Source organism: Musca autumnalis, unplaced genomic scaffold (assembly GCF_047663935.1).
Source record: "Musca autumnalis isolate F117 unplaced genomic scaffold, ASM4766393v1 scaffold_3, whole genome shotgun sequence".
Taxonomy (NCBI): Eukaryota; Metazoa; Arthropoda; class Insecta; order Diptera; family Muscidae; genus Musca; species Musca autumnalis.
This window is the reverse complement of record NW_027411866.1, coordinates 250,791,271-250,809,084: the sequence shown is the minus strand read 5'-3', so window position 1 is coordinate 250,809,084 and position 17,814 is coordinate 250,791,271. Positions and strand designations below refer to the sequence as shown.

General features: G+C 38.4%; 2 protein-coding genes and 1 long non-coding RNA gene across 3 annotated transcripts; 2 read left to right on the top strand and 1 right to left on the bottom strand.

Moving 5' to 3' along the window:
• Positions 1-1,557: 1,557 nt before the first annotated feature.
• On the top strand, positions 1,558-5,431 carry LOC141396806 (uncharacterized). Its single transcript, XM_073972461.1, has 2 exons — positions 1,558-3,019; positions 3,117-5,431. Exons 1-2 carry the CDS (start codon positions 1,558-1,560, stop codon positions 3,920-3,922), a joined length of 2,268 nt encoding a protein of 755 aa, XP_073828562.1. The 3' UTR covers positions 3,923-5,431.
• A 4,636-nt stretch (positions 5,432-10,067) lies between these two features.
• Positions 10,068-12,875, bottom strand: LOC141399318 (uncharacterized). Its single transcript, XR_012411812.1, has 2 exons — positions 12,728-12,875; positions 10,068-12,657 (listed from the first exon to the last, which is right to left on the bottom strand). It is a non-coding gene; the product is annotated as an uncharacterized lncRNA (long non-coding RNA).
• A 754-nt stretch (positions 12,876-13,629) lies between these two features.
• LOC141399317 (uncharacterized) lies at positions 13,630-17,492 on the top strand. The gene has a single exon (XM_073977820.1). The coding sequence runs from the start codon at positions 16,878-16,880 to the stop codon at positions 17,490-17,492; it is 615 nt and encodes a 204-aa protein (XP_073833921.1). The 5' UTR covers positions 13,630-16,877.
• Positions 17,493-17,814: the final 322 nt, after the last annotated feature.

Genomic DNA, 17,814 nt, shown 5'->3' with positions numbered 1-17,814 from the left:
AATTCATTTAAATACGTTTAGGCACATTTCATGTTGCAACATTTTTTAAAAAATGTTGGCGTTTTTCATATGTCTACGTTGAAAATAATGGCAAGTCTCAAAATAGCGCCATCTATTGAATCTTCTTTATTTCATTTTGCACATAGAAATCTTTTTATTTGTCTAGACTTGAATTTCGTTATATTCAAAAGATTAATACTACGAAAAGTCATTGATATTTTCATAACTACCATCTATTCTGTGTAGCATACTTTGAGGCACAATATTGTTTAACTTTAAATAGCAAAGACACACACTACTTTAGTTACGTGACATGGAATGCTTTGGATAGCATAATTTTAGGTGCCGTAAGATGTATAGAGTAAGCCAAGACTAATACCATTTTAAGAAATAATTCCATTTCTGGATATGGCAACATTCCTGGTTGAGATCTCGTCGGATACAGACGTATTGAATAGTGACAAATACAAAAGAGCATTGGTGTGAACCCAGCAAACCAATCGTACCGATATCGTAACGAAATCGGAACAAATTTCGGACGTTACGTCCGATATCTGATCCGAAATCGTAACGATATCTTAACGAAAGTTGTATGAAGTGGTTGACATAATTTCGGAACGAAATGTCGGAACGAAATCGGATCGATTTCGGTCAGAATTCGCAACGAAATCGGAAGAAAATCCTTGGGAAATTCGGAATTCGAATTTCTTCCTCCGAATTTTCGTACAGATTTCTGAACGATTTCGGAATAATGTCGTATGAAAATCTGAGGTACCTTCCGAACTTTCGTAAAGATTTCTGAACAATTTTGGAATAATTTCGTATGATTATCGAATGAAAAAAATTTTTCTCTAATGCCTCTTTTTTATTGATAAATTTTCTTTGTTATGTTTTTTATTGGAAGATTATAATTTCAAAGATATCTTAATGATTTTCACTGTTGTTATAATTTTGTAGTTATAGTAGAACAATGTAAACTTTGTGTACGAATATGTTGAATCTATCATCACTAGCTTGAATTATTATATGTTGCATTTATAGTTAAAATATTTAAAAAATGTATATGCGAATTTTATAACCAACCATTTTGTTTTTCGACAACAAACTAAAATGTTGCTTGTTAGATATATACAAAAGGTGGTTGTTGTGCGAAGAGAAATTTGTTTCCGACATATCGATCCGAATTCGTAACGAAATCGGAAGAAAAACATTAACAAATTCGAAGGGAAATTTACTTCCGACATTTTCTCCGAAATCGGAACGAAATCTGAACGAATTCCCCTACGAAAAATCGTATAGAAATCGATACGAAATCTGAACGATTTTGCTTCCGAAATTGTTTCGATATGTCGGACATCCGACATTTGGTTTGCTGGGAAGCTAAAGAATTTTTCTGTGTGGCTTTTTGGCTGTGTGTTGCTGTGTCGTTTTTTGCTGTTGCTGTGTAACAGGGGAACGACGGTGATTAGAGTTCTTAATTAAAGCTTTTTGTTTGAAGAAAAATAATTGTGCCAAACATTATTGCTGAGTGTGATTGATAATTTTTTGTGGCTTACAATGAATAAGCTGGCCAAGCAGGTGGCCATGGAGGTTGAGGTTATGGAGGGGCCTGTACCACAAGAAGGGCAGCAGTGTCTACGTGACGATAGTGGTACCGTTAGTACCGTTAATGCAAATGTAAATGTGTGCAGCAAAAGAAGTTTGGAAAATGGCGTGGCAAAGAAGAATAAGAAAGTGTGTGGTAATGGTGGTAGTGACGAAGCTGGAGTTATAGCTGATAAAACGAATTACGATGCCAAAAAGAGACGGATTAACGAGGATCCCATTTTGTATCCCCCGGAGTTTATGGTGCTAGTAGATACCAGCGAGGCTGAAAACATTAAAAATAAAAAAGTGAAAAATGGTTTATATTTTATAGAGAAAATCAAAGATATTAAGTCAAAAGAATTTGAAATGATTAAACGGGTGGATGCCATAGGTGTTACACTCTACAAAATTCTGTTCAATGATAGAGAGTCGGCAAATGCTTTCACGGGTAATGAAGAGTTGAAGAGAAAGAAGTTAAGGGCCTTCATTCCTAGAAATTTTGTTGAGACATTTGGAGTCATAAGAAATGTTCCTCTATGCTTTTCAGAGGAGGACTTGTTAAAAGGAATTGTGGCTGACAGAAAAGTAGCATCGGTGAGTAGATTCACCAGGAAAGAAGGTACGGAAATTAGAGAAACTGAAACAGTTAAAGTTGGATTCAGTGGCGATGATCACCCGGCTTGGGTTGTTTTCAATTATACGGTGCTTGTTGTGAACACATATTATCCAGCCGTAAGGCAATGTTTTAATTGTGGAAGACTTGGTCACACTAAGATGGGGTGCCGGTCAAAAGCAAGATGTTTAGAGTGTGGAAAAGAAGAATGCGATGGAAAGTGTGCTGCCAAATTGTATGTATTATGTAATTCTACAGAACATGTTTGCAAGGATAAGGGCAAATGTCCCAAATGGGCAAGAGAAATCGAAACAAACAAAATAATGACAAAGAAAAAAATGACTAAAAAAGAAGTTGAGAAGATGTACAATACACAAAACAGGTACGATATTTTGTGGGATCAAGAAAACTTCCCAGATCTTCCTTCAAATGGGACCAGAGGTGGTGACAAAGAAATGCAGCCCAAGGTGGATTCAATTGATGATGATATAAACAAAATTCTCACGCCTTATTCCTATAACTCAGTGGCAAAGAAGCCAAAGAAAAAGTACATCCATAAGCCGGGTGTTCAAATGGCTAATAGAATGTTTGAGGAGCCATCGCCGTCTAGGCCTGTTTTTCCTCATGAGAGTCAAAAAGTCTCGGAACTGGAGAAAATCACCAAAGAATTGGTGAAATTCATGCAAGACTTTTTCATTAACAACAACAATCTTGTAGGAGTGGAAGCCATGAAGCATTTTCAAGATAGAATTCAAAAATGTGGTTTTAATATGGAAAGTGTGGAGGAAGGTGTTGTACTCATTAATCATGATGGACAAGGTAAAAATTTTACAGTTTAATATACAATCCTTCCGTACCAATAAAAACTTTATCGAATTCTTCATTAACAAAAACAATTATGACATTGTGATTTTAGCGGAAATCTTTGCTGAAGACAGACAGAATCGTAATAAACTTATCAACTTCAATTTGGTTCAAAAATTCAGGAAAGACGGTTATGGTGGGGTAGCTGTAGCCCTCAGGAAGAACATAAAATTTTGCCGGATACCGTTTGAAACGGATCAGGACATCTTAATCATCAAAACGCTGAATCTAAGAAAAAACTATATTGTTGTGTCTGCGTATTTTCCACCATCAGTTTCTTTTGTGACATTCACGGAGGAAATGTCAAGACTGGTACTTTTTCTCGAAAGATTTCAAAATGTCGTATTCTGTGGTGACTTTAACGCCAGGAACATGTGTTGGGGTGACCACATCACATCACGGAAAGGTAAAGAACTTGACATTTTAACAATGGAAGCTGGTTTCCGATGCCTAAATGACGGGAAGGAAACGTTTAATAACAACAAGGGCTCTCAGGGATCGGTCCTGGATTTATCTTTTGTGTCAAGCAGTATTAAGGCGAGTTGGAGAACGCTGGAAGGACATTGGGGTGGCAGCCATCATGTCCCGATTAGTATCGAGATTGACAGTGGAGTTGCACGCAACAACAAGTTCCTTCACAAGAAAAAGTTATTAGGATTGCTGGGCAATCTGGAGCTTGAGCCGGACTTTAATATGATTGAAGAATCTATCGAGGAAGAAATTGTAGCAGCTACAACTCCTATTGGTGCTGGAAGGTCACCTAAATACTGGTGGGATGATGAGCTATCGGTGCTATATCGACGACAACTTGCAGCTGTTAAAAAAAGCCAGAAGATATCCGACTTACAACAATCTTGAACAGGCCAGGATTGAGGCCGAAAAATGGAAAGAAGGAGTAGCCAGAGCGAAAAGCAAAAGCTTCCTTGACAAAATAGATGAAGTAAATAAACATGGAAACACTCGGGATGCATGGAAATTCGTGAACAATGTCCGTAATAGGACGAGGGCAGTAACGAGCTGCTGGAATCATGAAAATGACTTATCCTATTTAAGGTTTTTAAAAGATCAGGTTCCTGAGGAAATGGTGACGCGTCCTGTTTTAAACGGAAGTGATAGTGAGGAAGTTGTGATATTCGAATACGAACACTTTGAACGTATTTTAGGAAAAAAGAAAAAAGGTTCTGCGGCTGGCCATGATAGGGTGTCCTACGAAATGATTCGTGCCCTTCCTGGTATTTCCAAAAGAGCTGTTTTAACAGCCATGTACAATGCGTTCCTAGACAACACCATTAGTGATAGCTGGAGGATAATTAAAATCGTTCCAATCCCGAAGCCGAATAAGGACTTGGAGATCATCTCAAACTATAGACCTATCTCGTTGATTTCAGTATTTGTAAAATGCATTAATTTGATGCTTAAGGACATGCTTGTCAAATTCCTAGAGGAGAATAAAACATTGCCAGCTCGATCTTTTGCATATCGTGGTGGTATGTCCACGGCTGCATGTCTCAACGAATTTCTTCACAGGGTCGCTCTTTTAAAGGCTAACAACTACAAGGTGCTAGTTCTGTCGTTAGACATCAATAATGCCTACAATTGTGTTAAACTTGAAATTCTGGCAAATGTCCTACAAAGTAATGGAATTAATACGCTTATATCCAGCTGGATTATTAACTTCCTCTCTAAAAGAATCTTGAAACTTGGGGAAAAGGAGATTGAGGTCAGAAATGGTTTACCTCAGGGTAGCTGTTTGTCACCCATCCTCTTCAACTTATACACGTCGTGTCTGCATCAGTTGGAGGATGATTGTACCAAAATTTTTCAATATGCAGACGACTTCCTCATTATGGTCTTCAACAGGGACTTTGACTGTGCGATGGAGTACTTACAGTGGAAAACTAATGAATTCCTGAGAGACTGTGCAAGTCTTAATCTGTCTTTCAACCCCGAAAAATGTAGTACAATGTACTTTGCTAAAAATAGCATTAAACAAATAACGCTTAGTGTTGGTGGCATTATGATACAACAACAAAAGAAACTGAAGTTCCTGGGAAGGATGATCTCGAATTCGCTTTCGGTCTTTGATCATTATATGCATATTGAAGAGGAGGTGAGCAACAGATCCAACCTTTTAAGATGTTTGACAGCAGTCAAGGGTGGGTTACATCCAAATATTGCGATGAATGTATACAGACGCTTTGTCAGATCAAAAATTGAGTACGCCAGAACAACGACAGCCATCGCCCCCCAATACGTCAACAAGAAAGTGGAGCGTTTACAGAATGAGATGATCAGGAGATCCCTGGGAGTCACCAGATCGTCACCCACTCATGCGGTATATGCTTTAGCCGGTGAATTACCCCCAACACATAGAGCCAAAATTTTGACCGCCAAGGAAATAATAAGGAATAGGCTCCACAATTCGGACCTGTATGATATTATTGCTAATAACCCGATTGTCAAATCAAGCTACAGCAGAGTCTTTCATGAGTTCTCAGACATCTTTCAACGGATTAAGGTCACGACATATATCCGGCAGGAATGTCTATATATTAGAACCAACCTTTTACCTTTGAAAAAGCAAGATACCAGCAGTCTCATTATAAAAGCAACATACAACAGGGAGCTGGCCCATTATAGAATGCATAACTTTGGAATGTTTGCAACCGATGCCTCTGTGAATGAAAATACTACGGGCTGTGGTATTTTGAATATCTCTCGCAATCAAAAGTTTCTCTTCAAAATTGACTTCAAATCGTCTTCAACTTTTGGGGAGCTTTTTGCTCTAAAAAAGGCCCTTCAGATCGCTGTGGAGGATGGCTACAAGAAGTGTGTCCTGTTTACAGACAGTCTTGCTGCGTGCAAGGCGTTGGATGCTGAAGAATCGGACAATTTTTTGATTGGAGAGTTTCATAACATTTTACAAAAGTCATCTCTTGAGAGATGTCATGTTATCTGGACCCCAGGTCACTGTGGGATTTCATTCAATGAGGAGGCTGATTACTTGGCGAAGCAGGCTAGTGAAGTTGGTGCCCCTGTTATGCCTGGATTATCGCCTAAGGAGGCCTTATTGAAGATAAAAGAGAGAATCACTGATTGCTGGAATGATGAATTTGCTGAAATGTCTGAAACAAAAGGAAGAAACTTTTTCCAAATTACTTACAACGTTATTGAGAAACCGTGGTATTTAAATATGCATTTCTCTCCAAAAGATACAAAGCTGATAAACAGGTTGATGATTGGTCAGCCGTATGACAAGGTGTATTTATACCGCATTGGAGCTACAGATACCGATCTATGTGAGGTATGTCAAGTCCCGGAAAGTGCCCAACATAGCATTTTTGAATGCACAAGGTTCGTAAACAACAGACTTAATTTTCCTAGCCTCTTTTCTCTACACCATAGACTGACAACCCTCCTCCAAACCAAAGATTCCTCGCTGTACTTGTGTCTCCTAGAGTTCATTAAGGAGACACATGTACATCTATGAAACTACACCAACCACACACACACTCTGTGATACCCTATCCATATCTGTGATATTTCTTTTAAGACTACTGATAAGACTGTTACTAATTATTATTCTCCGTTCCCCTCCCCCAATTTGGCCCTTTATATTTTTATTCCACAGCTCTCGAATACATCTCGTGGATATATACGTCGCTGTTTTTTGCTGTGGACTCTGGATTATGTCCTTTCGTTCTCCCATATTGTTGGGTTTGATGTTTATTGATTGTATGCTGTAGACGTCATTGGAGTTTATCGTTTTATGCCTTTTGTTTGTTCACATAATACATCCTATCTCAACCAGGTGTTCGTGAGTGTAAACTATGTTAACCATGGTTCAATTATTAGAAGGTTGGGCAGGTTGATTAAATTTTTAAAAAACAACTCTGAAGCCAGTTTGCTTATAACTTCAAAATTACCAATAACAAAAGCAACAAGTTTTGTTTATAGGAAATAATATGTGTGTTCGTTTAATCAAAATTTGTACAAATTGTTACTGGATGTTGTTCGTTTACTCTACAGTACAATGCAAAAGACCTTAGTCGATTACAAGAAGTTACTGGACTTCTAGAAATTTGTACAAATTGTTGAGTAAACGAACACACCTAATGTCAAAGTTTGTTTTGTTTACATTTAATTTTAAATATAATTTATTTTTCATTTATTGACGCTCCCACATGAAATAAACATATGTATAACCATGTCCGTCCGTCTGCCTGTGGAGATCACTCTAGTGTCCGAACGGATTGAAGTTGTGGATAAAATGTTGGTCAAATGCTTTATAATGTTTGTATTGAAAATTGGCTATATTAGTCCACGTTTTGGTATATCCGCCTTATAACACGACTCATCGCTTTTAGGAATATCGAAGGTGGCGTTAGTGTTTCAGAGGTTAAAAAGAGTAGTCATGGTGATGTAGGGCAGAAAGTTAAAAGCAACGGTTTTAACCCATGGTAGAACAAGAAAAGGTAGCAGCAATACCCAGCTGACTGAACTGGGCTGTAGTGTTAGTGTCAAATTCCATACGACATTTTATATATTTATTTCTATGTTCGATGTATATTAGGGACATATATTTTTTGAAGAAAAAAATTATTCATCTGAAATAAAAACAATTTCCCATAAAGACTCCTTCATATCATTGACATGTAACCTCCTCAAGGTCCGAACGACATGTCGCACACTAAAACACCACTTATAGAGGCGGTACAATATTTGTCAATATGTGTGGTATTTTGTTAAACTTGAAAATAATAAAGCCCTAATAAACATGTGCTTCTTGTTTTCAAAAACAAAAGATTGAAACAGCTTCTCTCTTTTCAATGAATTACGAGCGACCCCAAACATTTTTGCAAGAATTCTACTTCCTGCGTGATATTGTGCATTTGGAAACATATGGAAACATTCAAACTGAAAATCTAACGAGTTTTCATTTATGTTTTTCAAAATATTCAATCAAATGTGAAAAATTATTAGTTTTTTAAATTCCAATAATTTATAGACATTTCCTTATTTTGTTTACATTTATATTTGACACTAACGTTCCAAACAAAAACAAATTCCTTTGTGGTTGTTGTTCGAGTTGTATTTGTTGTAGTATTAACTTTACCTTGTATTTGTTCTACCATGGTTTTAACCGGCTTTAACATGATTATGCCCATGACTTATCATGGTACCTCTTCCATCTCAAGTGGACCCTGATCCATCCATAAGATCTATAAAGTTGTAACCGTTGGGCTAGTAACCCACCCAATAAAAACATCGTTCTATCAAAAAACAAATCCCATCTAAAGTTGATGACTCTCGGAAACGTTTTAACGACCATGATCTGCGAATACATATGTACCTGAGTTTCCGGACTCTTCATAGAGAAGGTGCACTTTATGCACTGGCAAATATGTTTGTAAAGAACAATGCCGATATTACTGCATGCAGAAAATACAATGGATAGGGAAAGGCGTCACAATAACACCCAACGGATACGCACTGTATCATATGCAATGACATAAAGCATGAGTTCGTTTGCGGATTTATACCTGGTCGAAGGTTAAAACATCTGGTATCCAGCTTCACCCTGAATTTGGATAAAGGCTAATAGGGCGTTTATACTATTGAAGGTTAACCCTGTGGGATTTATAGATCCAGTGGGTTAATCTTAACCGTTTATATATACAATTGTGAGGATACAAATGACAGCTGACTTTTGTTTATGTATACATACAAAACAGCAAACCAAAAAAGAAAACTACATAAATGTTTGTTTAAATTCTAAGACAACAATGGATTAAAAATAGAATAGAAGGACGAACATACGAAATATATTATATGAACTCCCAAAATAATTGAAATCCTGGCATGATGAGCTTCGCCACACGAACCAAAGTGGAAGTCAATAGGTCGGTGAACACAAGCGTAAAGTGGCTAGAGCATCTGAAGTGCTGCAACATTGGAACCGGTTGCAAAAAATTGTGGACAACGGTTAAGGTGCTATCAAACCCTGGAAAGAAGGATGATCGGATATCTGTCATGTTTAACGGCGTGGTTATGACAGATCTGAAAAGGTGCGCAGGCTTTTTTTGCCGACAATTTATCAAGCACCCCGATAGCGACCGGGCGAAGAGAAGTATTTCACATCGTTTGCGATCTCTTCCAGCCGAGGAGGAGCCACCACAATTTACAATGGTTGATGTTGCAGATGCTATCCGAGGCTCAAAATACATCATCAGCTTGATGACACGGGATCGCTAGCCACCCGAATAGTTCCCCAAAAAAATTAGCAGCGTGGCAGCTTCTGAAACCAAGGATACCAGCAAAGATGAGTCATACTGCCAATCTCACTTATATCACCGTGCTATCCAGTCGCAGATCATCAACACGGGTTCCTTAAGCAGCATAATGCCACACCAGCACTGCACGCCATTTTCAACCAGGACAAACCGTGCTACAGAACAGTGATGGTAGCATTGCATCTGACCAAAGCTTTTGATACGGTCAGCCATGCTAGACTGTTCTAGGATATCGAGAATACTACATTCCGGTCCTGTCCGAAACGCTGGATCCTATTTGTATGCTCCTTAAAGAGAGATGATATATACGGATCCGTTGATAACATTTGTGATAGGCTAAACGCATTGATAACCACTAAGTCAACAGCTATAATGTACATATCAGCCAGAACTGAGAACATTAACAAGGTGTCTCCTCATGTCTTCAGTGGACCATTTGCATGAGGAGTTCAAGATCCTGCCGGTGCGTCGGCACAAAAGTATGCTGTTGATGCAATATTTGCTTGAATGTTATAGGCAAGACCATCCAAATTACCACCTAAGGGATAGGCCCTCGGAGTGAGGGAGTATTTTCGTGAACTGGAGACGGAGGTCCAGAGATACAAAAGAGAACCCCTAGATCAACAATTGTACCAGGCAGGTTCGAGAGATATTCACACTGATGGATTGTGAATATGCCGACCAGTGAAATGAACACATACACATACTTAAAATATTTATTCTGTATTTTATTAATAAAAAGTAAAAAAAGTACATTAAAAATGTGAAATCTGATCCGATTTTTAACGATTTTGGGAGTTATGACCGCCTTGGTTTGCGGACATAACTCCCAAATTTTTTGGGAGCTATGTCCGACCCCCCCTAGGCGGACATAAGTCCCAATGGGATTTATGTCCGTTTTTAAAATTAAAGTGATTTTTATTTAAATACAATTTTTATTTCAAATGTATAAGAAAAAAATTAAAAATTAACTTAAGTTCATATGCATTTTTCATTTCACAAAATAAATTATAATTGATTTAAAATGTTTAAGAAAATTAAGAACAAAATAAGTAGTAGCCATCTCAAATCAAACTATATTCAAAATTTTCCTTCAAACCTATTTTAAACAAAAAATGCGGCCTACAGGAAAATAAAAAGTTTTTGTTAAAATTCGCAAATACTTTCTGAAAAAAAATCGTGCGATTTGTTTTCAAAAATATTTTCACAATTTAAGAAAATAAAAAGTTTTTATAAAAACTTTCAAATACTTTCTGAAAAACGAAAAGCGATGCAGGCGAAAATATTTTTGAAAAAATCGCGCGATTTTTTACACAAATATTTACGCCTGCATCGCTAAAAAATTCAAAATTAAGCAAAGAAATAATTTATAAATTAAGAAAAATATCGTTGGGAGTTATGTCCGCGTTTTTTTTTTTTTTTTTTTGGTTGTTATGTCCGCTTTGCTTCACGGACATAACTCCCAACGAATTTTGGGGGTTATGTCCGCAAAGCCCAGCGGACATAACGCCCAAAATCATTTTGGGAGTTATGTCCGTGGGAGTTATGTCCGGGCACCTGGAAACAAATATCCTTTGGTGGCAAGAGTTAACGTTGCCGAATCAGTGCCTCGTTGGAGATAACCTTAACCGGTCGCCATAAAAATGCATCTATAAGGTTTTGGATCAAGTGGAAAAAACGGGGTAGGAAATCCAAACAAAAACAATATACACTCATCGTCTTAACAACTATTTCATTTGGTCAATAACACTGTGCTACAAAAGTTGAATAAAAAATAATCAAGAGTTCTGATGAAAAAATTCTATCGTGTTGAGGTCCATGGACAACGAAAATTCCTTTGGTTCCCTTGGGCCACTTCGGTAAATGTAGTAAAAATGGGGTTTCTAAGATTTTCAACTTTAAACGGGCATAAGTTCTATTTTTGACAACGGACTTCTATTCATATATATGGTTTTCTTTTGTAGGGGAAATGGTTAAGTCATAGTGGTTGAAGTGCAAAAAATGTATGAAAAATCGGGAAAATTCTTTTCCTCGTTCTCTAGGCTGCTTAGAAGATACCAAATAGAAAAATGACTTGTTTTTAACAAGAAGAAAATTAAGTTAGCTTTTGAAAAATTAATGAAATCGGTTGAAAAATAGATCAGTTTTGCAATAGATAAGTTTTGCAGATGAACCATATCGATCCACGTTTTGGAATACACTTCACCCCGGTTAACTACCTTCCATAAAATTCCAAAAAATGGAGGCAGTTATGCGGGAAAAGCAGTTACGAAAATCCCGCATAACTACCTCATTTGGGTAGTTACAAAAATCTCATCTCAACTTTACAAAAAATGACAACAATTAGAACATAATCGCCAAAAAAATAAAACGGTCTATAGTAAAAAAAGTCTAAAAATATATAAGCTATATTATTTAATCAATAAGAAATTTAGTCATCAGTGTGCATAACACCATAACGTAACACTGGACATCTTCATCACAACTCACGTAGTCGTCGAAATCGATTTTGTCATAAATACACCGGTGCGGGTAATAAACCGAGAAAAACATTATTAACTGTTCTCTTTGGGGAAATATTTGACGGGCAAATATCCGAATTGGGTACTTATAGAAAAGTAGTTAACCGGGACAGTTTGAACTCATTTATATGAAAAAACTTTGGGGATTTAGGTTGTGAGGCAATTAAGCGGGAAAGGCAGTTAAGCAGAGAGGTAGATAACCGGGGTGCAGTGTAGTCACCATATAAAGCCACCGGTATATAGAAATACGTTGTGAAAAAAAAGTTATGCCCGTTTAAAGGTGACAATTTTAAAAACTCCGTTCTTCACTACAATTACCGTTATAAAATAAAAACGAAGTGACCCAAAAGAACCAAAGTCATTTTCGTTGTCCAACGAACCCCAACACGATAGAATTTTTGCTTCGTGTAGCACAGTGTACTTTTATGCACAACTGCTGGAGTTGATTCTAAAATTGCTGAATCCAGGATTAGTTATGCATCAAATTGTTCCACAAAGGTCCAATAGCGTCTCCATCCTTTATCCATTAACTTGTGGCAGTTGTACATTACAATGATATGGCTTTTCCGACGTTTACAGTTTGTACTCAGTGGAAAATCTTGCTGTGGTGGGTGCCAATGAGATTTGTAAGATTGGAATGTCATCACCCAACACCTGTGAAAAGCGGACGAAGTAAGCAAATTCCTCCTATCATGGGTTCGTGTTGTTTCTGCTGGCCGTTGAATGCGGCAGTTGCTGTTGACATCTTTTGTTGTTTTTCGACCAACGATTCATTTTTCTGCAGACATTTCATGTAAAGAGATAGAAGTGCTATTTTATTTTTCTTATTCAAGTAAATATTTAATTACCTCTATGCGAATCCACCTCAATTTTATATTTTTTTACAATATTCCAATTTTCTTTTTGTTTGACAATCAAACAAAATGTAAACAAAATATTTTTGATAACACTTGCAACTTTTCGTACAAAAGGAAATGAGTTGCATTTTTTAGTACAAAAACAGAGTTGGGTTATATTAGTATCCAGATTTTGTGGAGGATCTCAAACAAATCCGGTCATGAAAAGATTTAACTTTGTATGGTAAATCTTCATAAATTTGATGAGATTAGGCAAACAAATCCCGATAATGAAGGTTAACCCTGCAAAAAGCTATAATATAAACAGCATATAAGTTTTTCAAAATTAATTTTATTTGAAATTCGAAAGCTCTCACTAAAGACGTGGACGAATGGACCAACGATATATTCTACGAGTGCTTAGAAAAAACATATGACCGGCATCCTGCATATGAGATTAAAATTATTCTAGGATATTTTAATGCCAAAATTTAAAAGCAAATTTTTTTCGACCCAATAATCCGGAAATTCAGTTTGTCACAATGATGCATCTGACTACGGATTAGGCTGATAGACTTCGCATCGACAAAACACGATTTCATAAGGGCACCTGGCTGTCTCCAGACGGAATCAAATTGATAACGTTGTGGTTGGACATCGGTAAATTGTAATCACAACAGATGATTGCTTAAAAGGATTCCTGATTCCTCGCTAATGTTGAGATCAAGTTTATTTTCGAATAATGTATGTATTGTCTTCTGCTTTTATTTATTTTTTGATTTTATTATTTTATGTACAATCAATTTATTTTGTCATTTGTCAAAACAGTGTTGACACAATAGGAGGACCTCAGGAAAAAATTGTAATCATATGTTTGCTGTGTCCTACCTTGTAATGATTGTACCATGATGTTAACTTTAGCATGTTCATTTTTATTTGCTGTCATTGTTTTGCTGTTTAACAGCTGTCGTTTATTATATTTAACAGAATCTCACTTTTAATTGGATTGTTCCTGTTTATATGCTGCGCTTATTTTTGAATTAATCCTGGCCTTTTGTATCCAGTGGATCGCCAACATTACCCTTAACCTAGGGTGTCGCTTCAAAGTTCAAAAAAAAAAAGATATGGCAAAGCAATAGATGGCGTTATTTGCGTAAAATTTGGCTAATTGTATCAAAATTCCTTCAATCGGATAAAATCCATTTTCAATACTAATAGTCCATGAAGACCACCCGCTCGTACCCACCCGTATCAGAGCCACGTGCAGAAGCTCCGCCGATATCTCAATTACAAGACCCGACCTTGCGACAACCACCTCATCGCATGTAACATAGCCCTCAATTCGGACCATCTTCCCATAACCATACAAATGTTCACTGTATCCGCGTTTTGATAAGACCGACTACCACAAACACTACTAAATACCACCAATCCGCATATATGTAAGACCAAACTTCCCAGCAGGGGCGACGGGATTAGCAAATGAGCGTGATGAGCTTCGCCGAACCAACCCCAATGACCCGAGTCAGGGAGCTGGCACTGGTAGTTAACAGGCTGGTCGGCAAGCATAAGCGGAACAAGTGGTTAAATCATCTGAAGAGTTGCAACATTGGAGCCGGTATAGGTGAATTGTGGGCAACGGTTAAGTCTCTCTCGAACCCTGGAAGAAGGGAAGATAGGACCTCAGTCACGTTTGGCGACGTTACGTTAACTGACCCGAAGAGGTGCGCAAGTTATTTCAAACGACAGTTTGTCGAGCACCCCGAGAGTGACAGGGCGAAGAGAAGAGTGTTACGTCGCATTAGATCTCTTCCTGCCAACACAGTTTACAATTGATGATGTTGCGAATGCCATCAGGAACGCTAAATCGTCCAAAGCTTTGGCCCTGACGGAATTTCCATGGTAATGTTGAAACAGCTGGATGAGCCGAGAGTGCAGTATCTCACTAAAGTTCTCAACCTGTCGGTAGCAACTCTTATTGTTCCCGAAGTCTGGAAAATGGGCAGGGTGGTCAGCAAAAGTGAGTCGAACGGGCCGATTTCGCTTTTGTCGCCCGTAGCAAAGACCCTTGAGGTCTTAGTCCTTCCCAGAATCAGAAATAGCTATCAAGTTGCCGATCATCAGCATGGATTCCGTAAGCAGCACAGCACGACAACTTCGCTGCACGCCTTTACCACACATATTTGTCAAGGACTCAACCAGAGACGGCCGTGCGATAGAACAGTGATGGTGGCGCTTGACTTATCAAAAAAAACCTTTGATACAGTCAGGCAAGGCACTCCACGCTGTTTGAGGACATTGAGCAGACAACCCTCCGGCCAAGCTTGAAACGTTGGATAGTCAATTATATGTGTGGACGCCAGTCCACAGTCGTACGTGGAATTCAGGAACAAGAAATCCAAAACCCGCAGAATGAAACAGGAAGTTCCCCAAGGTGGGGTGATATCTGTGGAACTGTTTAACCTCTACCTCTCCTGTATTCCGCCCTCTCCAGACGGAATCGAGATCGTAACGTATGCGGATGATTGCACGATCCTGGCGTCGGGTACCTATCCTGATGACATCTGTGAGAGACCGAACAACTATTTAACCGATCTTACCACCTTTCTCCATTCGAAGAATATGCATATTTAATATTTTTAATATTTCCTCCACAAAATCTACAGCCACTCTGTTCACCACATGGACAGCGCAGTTTGGACGTGAGTTGAATGTCGTGGTCGACGGTAGCAGAATTCCGACCACAAACTGCCCTAAAATTTTAGGGGTCACATTCGACACTACATTCACGTCGTGCGCACACGCCACAGCTATCTGCGACAAGTTGAAAAGTAGGAACAAGGTCCTCAAGTCCCTGGCCGGCAGCACTTGGGGTGCAGATAAAGAAACCTTGTTGGCCACATATAACGCGGTAGGTCGGTCTGTGGTAAGCTACGCGGCTCCAGTCTGGTCCCCGAGATTGTGTGATTCGACCTGGAAAAAGATTCAAACTTGTCAGAATGCCGCCCTGAGAACAGCGACAGGGTGCCTCCTCAAATCTTCAGTGGACCATCTACATGAGGAGGCAAAAATTCTTCCTGTAAAGCAACACAATGAGATGCTTTCGTTGCAGTACCTGCTTGGATGTTATCGTGTGAGCCATCCCAATCACAATCTTGTGGGTAGGCCCGGTCCATTCAGGGAGATCAGGAAGGATATCCATGCTCTAGAGGGAGAGGTCCAACGATACAGGAGAGAACCCCTAGATCAACAAGCATATCAAGCAGGATTGAATAGCATTCACACGGACGCAGTTGCCAAGGCCTTAAGCAATTATAGTTTGAATAAAGTACTCGGAGTACATCCTCCATTTATCGCAGCTGAGGAGCGTCAGCTGCCACGACAAACTAGAGTAGTTTTGGCTCAACTACGCTCGGGATATTGCAGTCGCCTAAATTCTTATTGGGCGGAAATCGATCGCGCCGTGCAAGACATCTGCCCAGTATGCGGCATGGGCCCGCACGACACACAACACCTTTTTAACTGCCCCGCCAAACCTACCCATCTAACTCCAGTGGGTCTGTGGCTACATCCCATCGAAGCAGCCACTTTTTTGGAACTGGAGATAGACCCATAGCCAGATTGAACAGAGGAACGAACAAATAAACATAACAAAAACACTGTTACAACAACAACAAACATAATAACAAACACTGTTATAACAACGACAATCTATCCGCATTAACAATATCAGACCAAACTTCTTCACAAGGCTAGCATCACAGAGAGATATGATAAATGCAACTGACCCCGCGGATCATAGTATACCTGCTCTGAACAAAGAAATAGATAGGCTCGTGGCAAACTACAAAAGGGACAAATGGAGGAAACTTTTAGAAGAATCCCCAAGCTGTGATATTCCTTGCGTTCGATGAAGGTAGAACGATACATAAAACGCCTCATCAAATTTCCAAATTTCTTTCTCCTCATTCCTTTCTTTTCTCTACAAAACACACATAGGTGGAACATCTCTTTATACCACTGTTTCTTTAACGTATACGCAATGGAATTGACATTTGAAACGCAGTGGGTTGGTTAACTGGTTAGGCTTCCTTTGTATTGACGTTTATTAAATAAAAAAGCAATTAAAATTTGTTTCCAAAAAACGCCAACATAAAAGAAAATGCAAAAAGTATCTTTCCTCTTCAAATTAATTGAAACCATTCTTGGTCTAACCTGTCTGGGCTATCACACACGTGGTTTTCTCAATGTCGAATTCGTACAAAGTCATTATGTGTATTGTTGCATATTTGGTGGCTTTACGTTAATGGCAATGTATGGTTGTGTGGCCATTTGCTTGAAAGGAATGAAAGCATCCAATCCATGGTGGGAGGCGGTTACAAATTTATTGGCTGCTGTGTGTTTTCTGGGCGTTTCTTTGGATAGCATGTTTCATGCTGAAAAGGATTTTTATTTAACATATTTGATAGCCCAAAACGACTACTACGATGATGCCAATGATGAGGAGGAAGAAGAATCACATCCATTTTTTAAATATTCCAAGGCACAAAGTATTGCGGCTCTCTATTGTGGAAGCTTATTTTTGTTACATTCAATAATTGCATTTGATTTTGCATTTCATCAAGAACATCATGATGATGATGATGTTGACACTACCGATGAGGCTGAAAGTTTCAACAGCAATGAGGATAGTAGTCAACAAATTGAATTGTATGTCTGCGGAAAGGTGGTACACAAGTGGCTGGAGAAATATGATTGGTTTAAGAAATTGGATTAAATAAGTTTTACACCAAACGTTCATGTTAAATATACATATTCATATTTGTTGTTGCTTTCCCTGAAATCCCTAAAAATGAAGTTAGTGGTATTAGATATTACCTCATTTGGCCGTCTCCACAGATCAATTTGGCGTAGACTTATGGTATTATCTGATCATGTTAATTTATATACTGTTTGGTCCGCTGTTGAACTTTGTGACCTGTGGTTCTGAGCATGGTAGACCAGCCTTCGTCGTACACGAATAAATCTTGTGAAGCTGATGTTATTGTTTATAAAAAATATTAGAATTGTTGATATTTAAGGAACATATGACAGGTCTT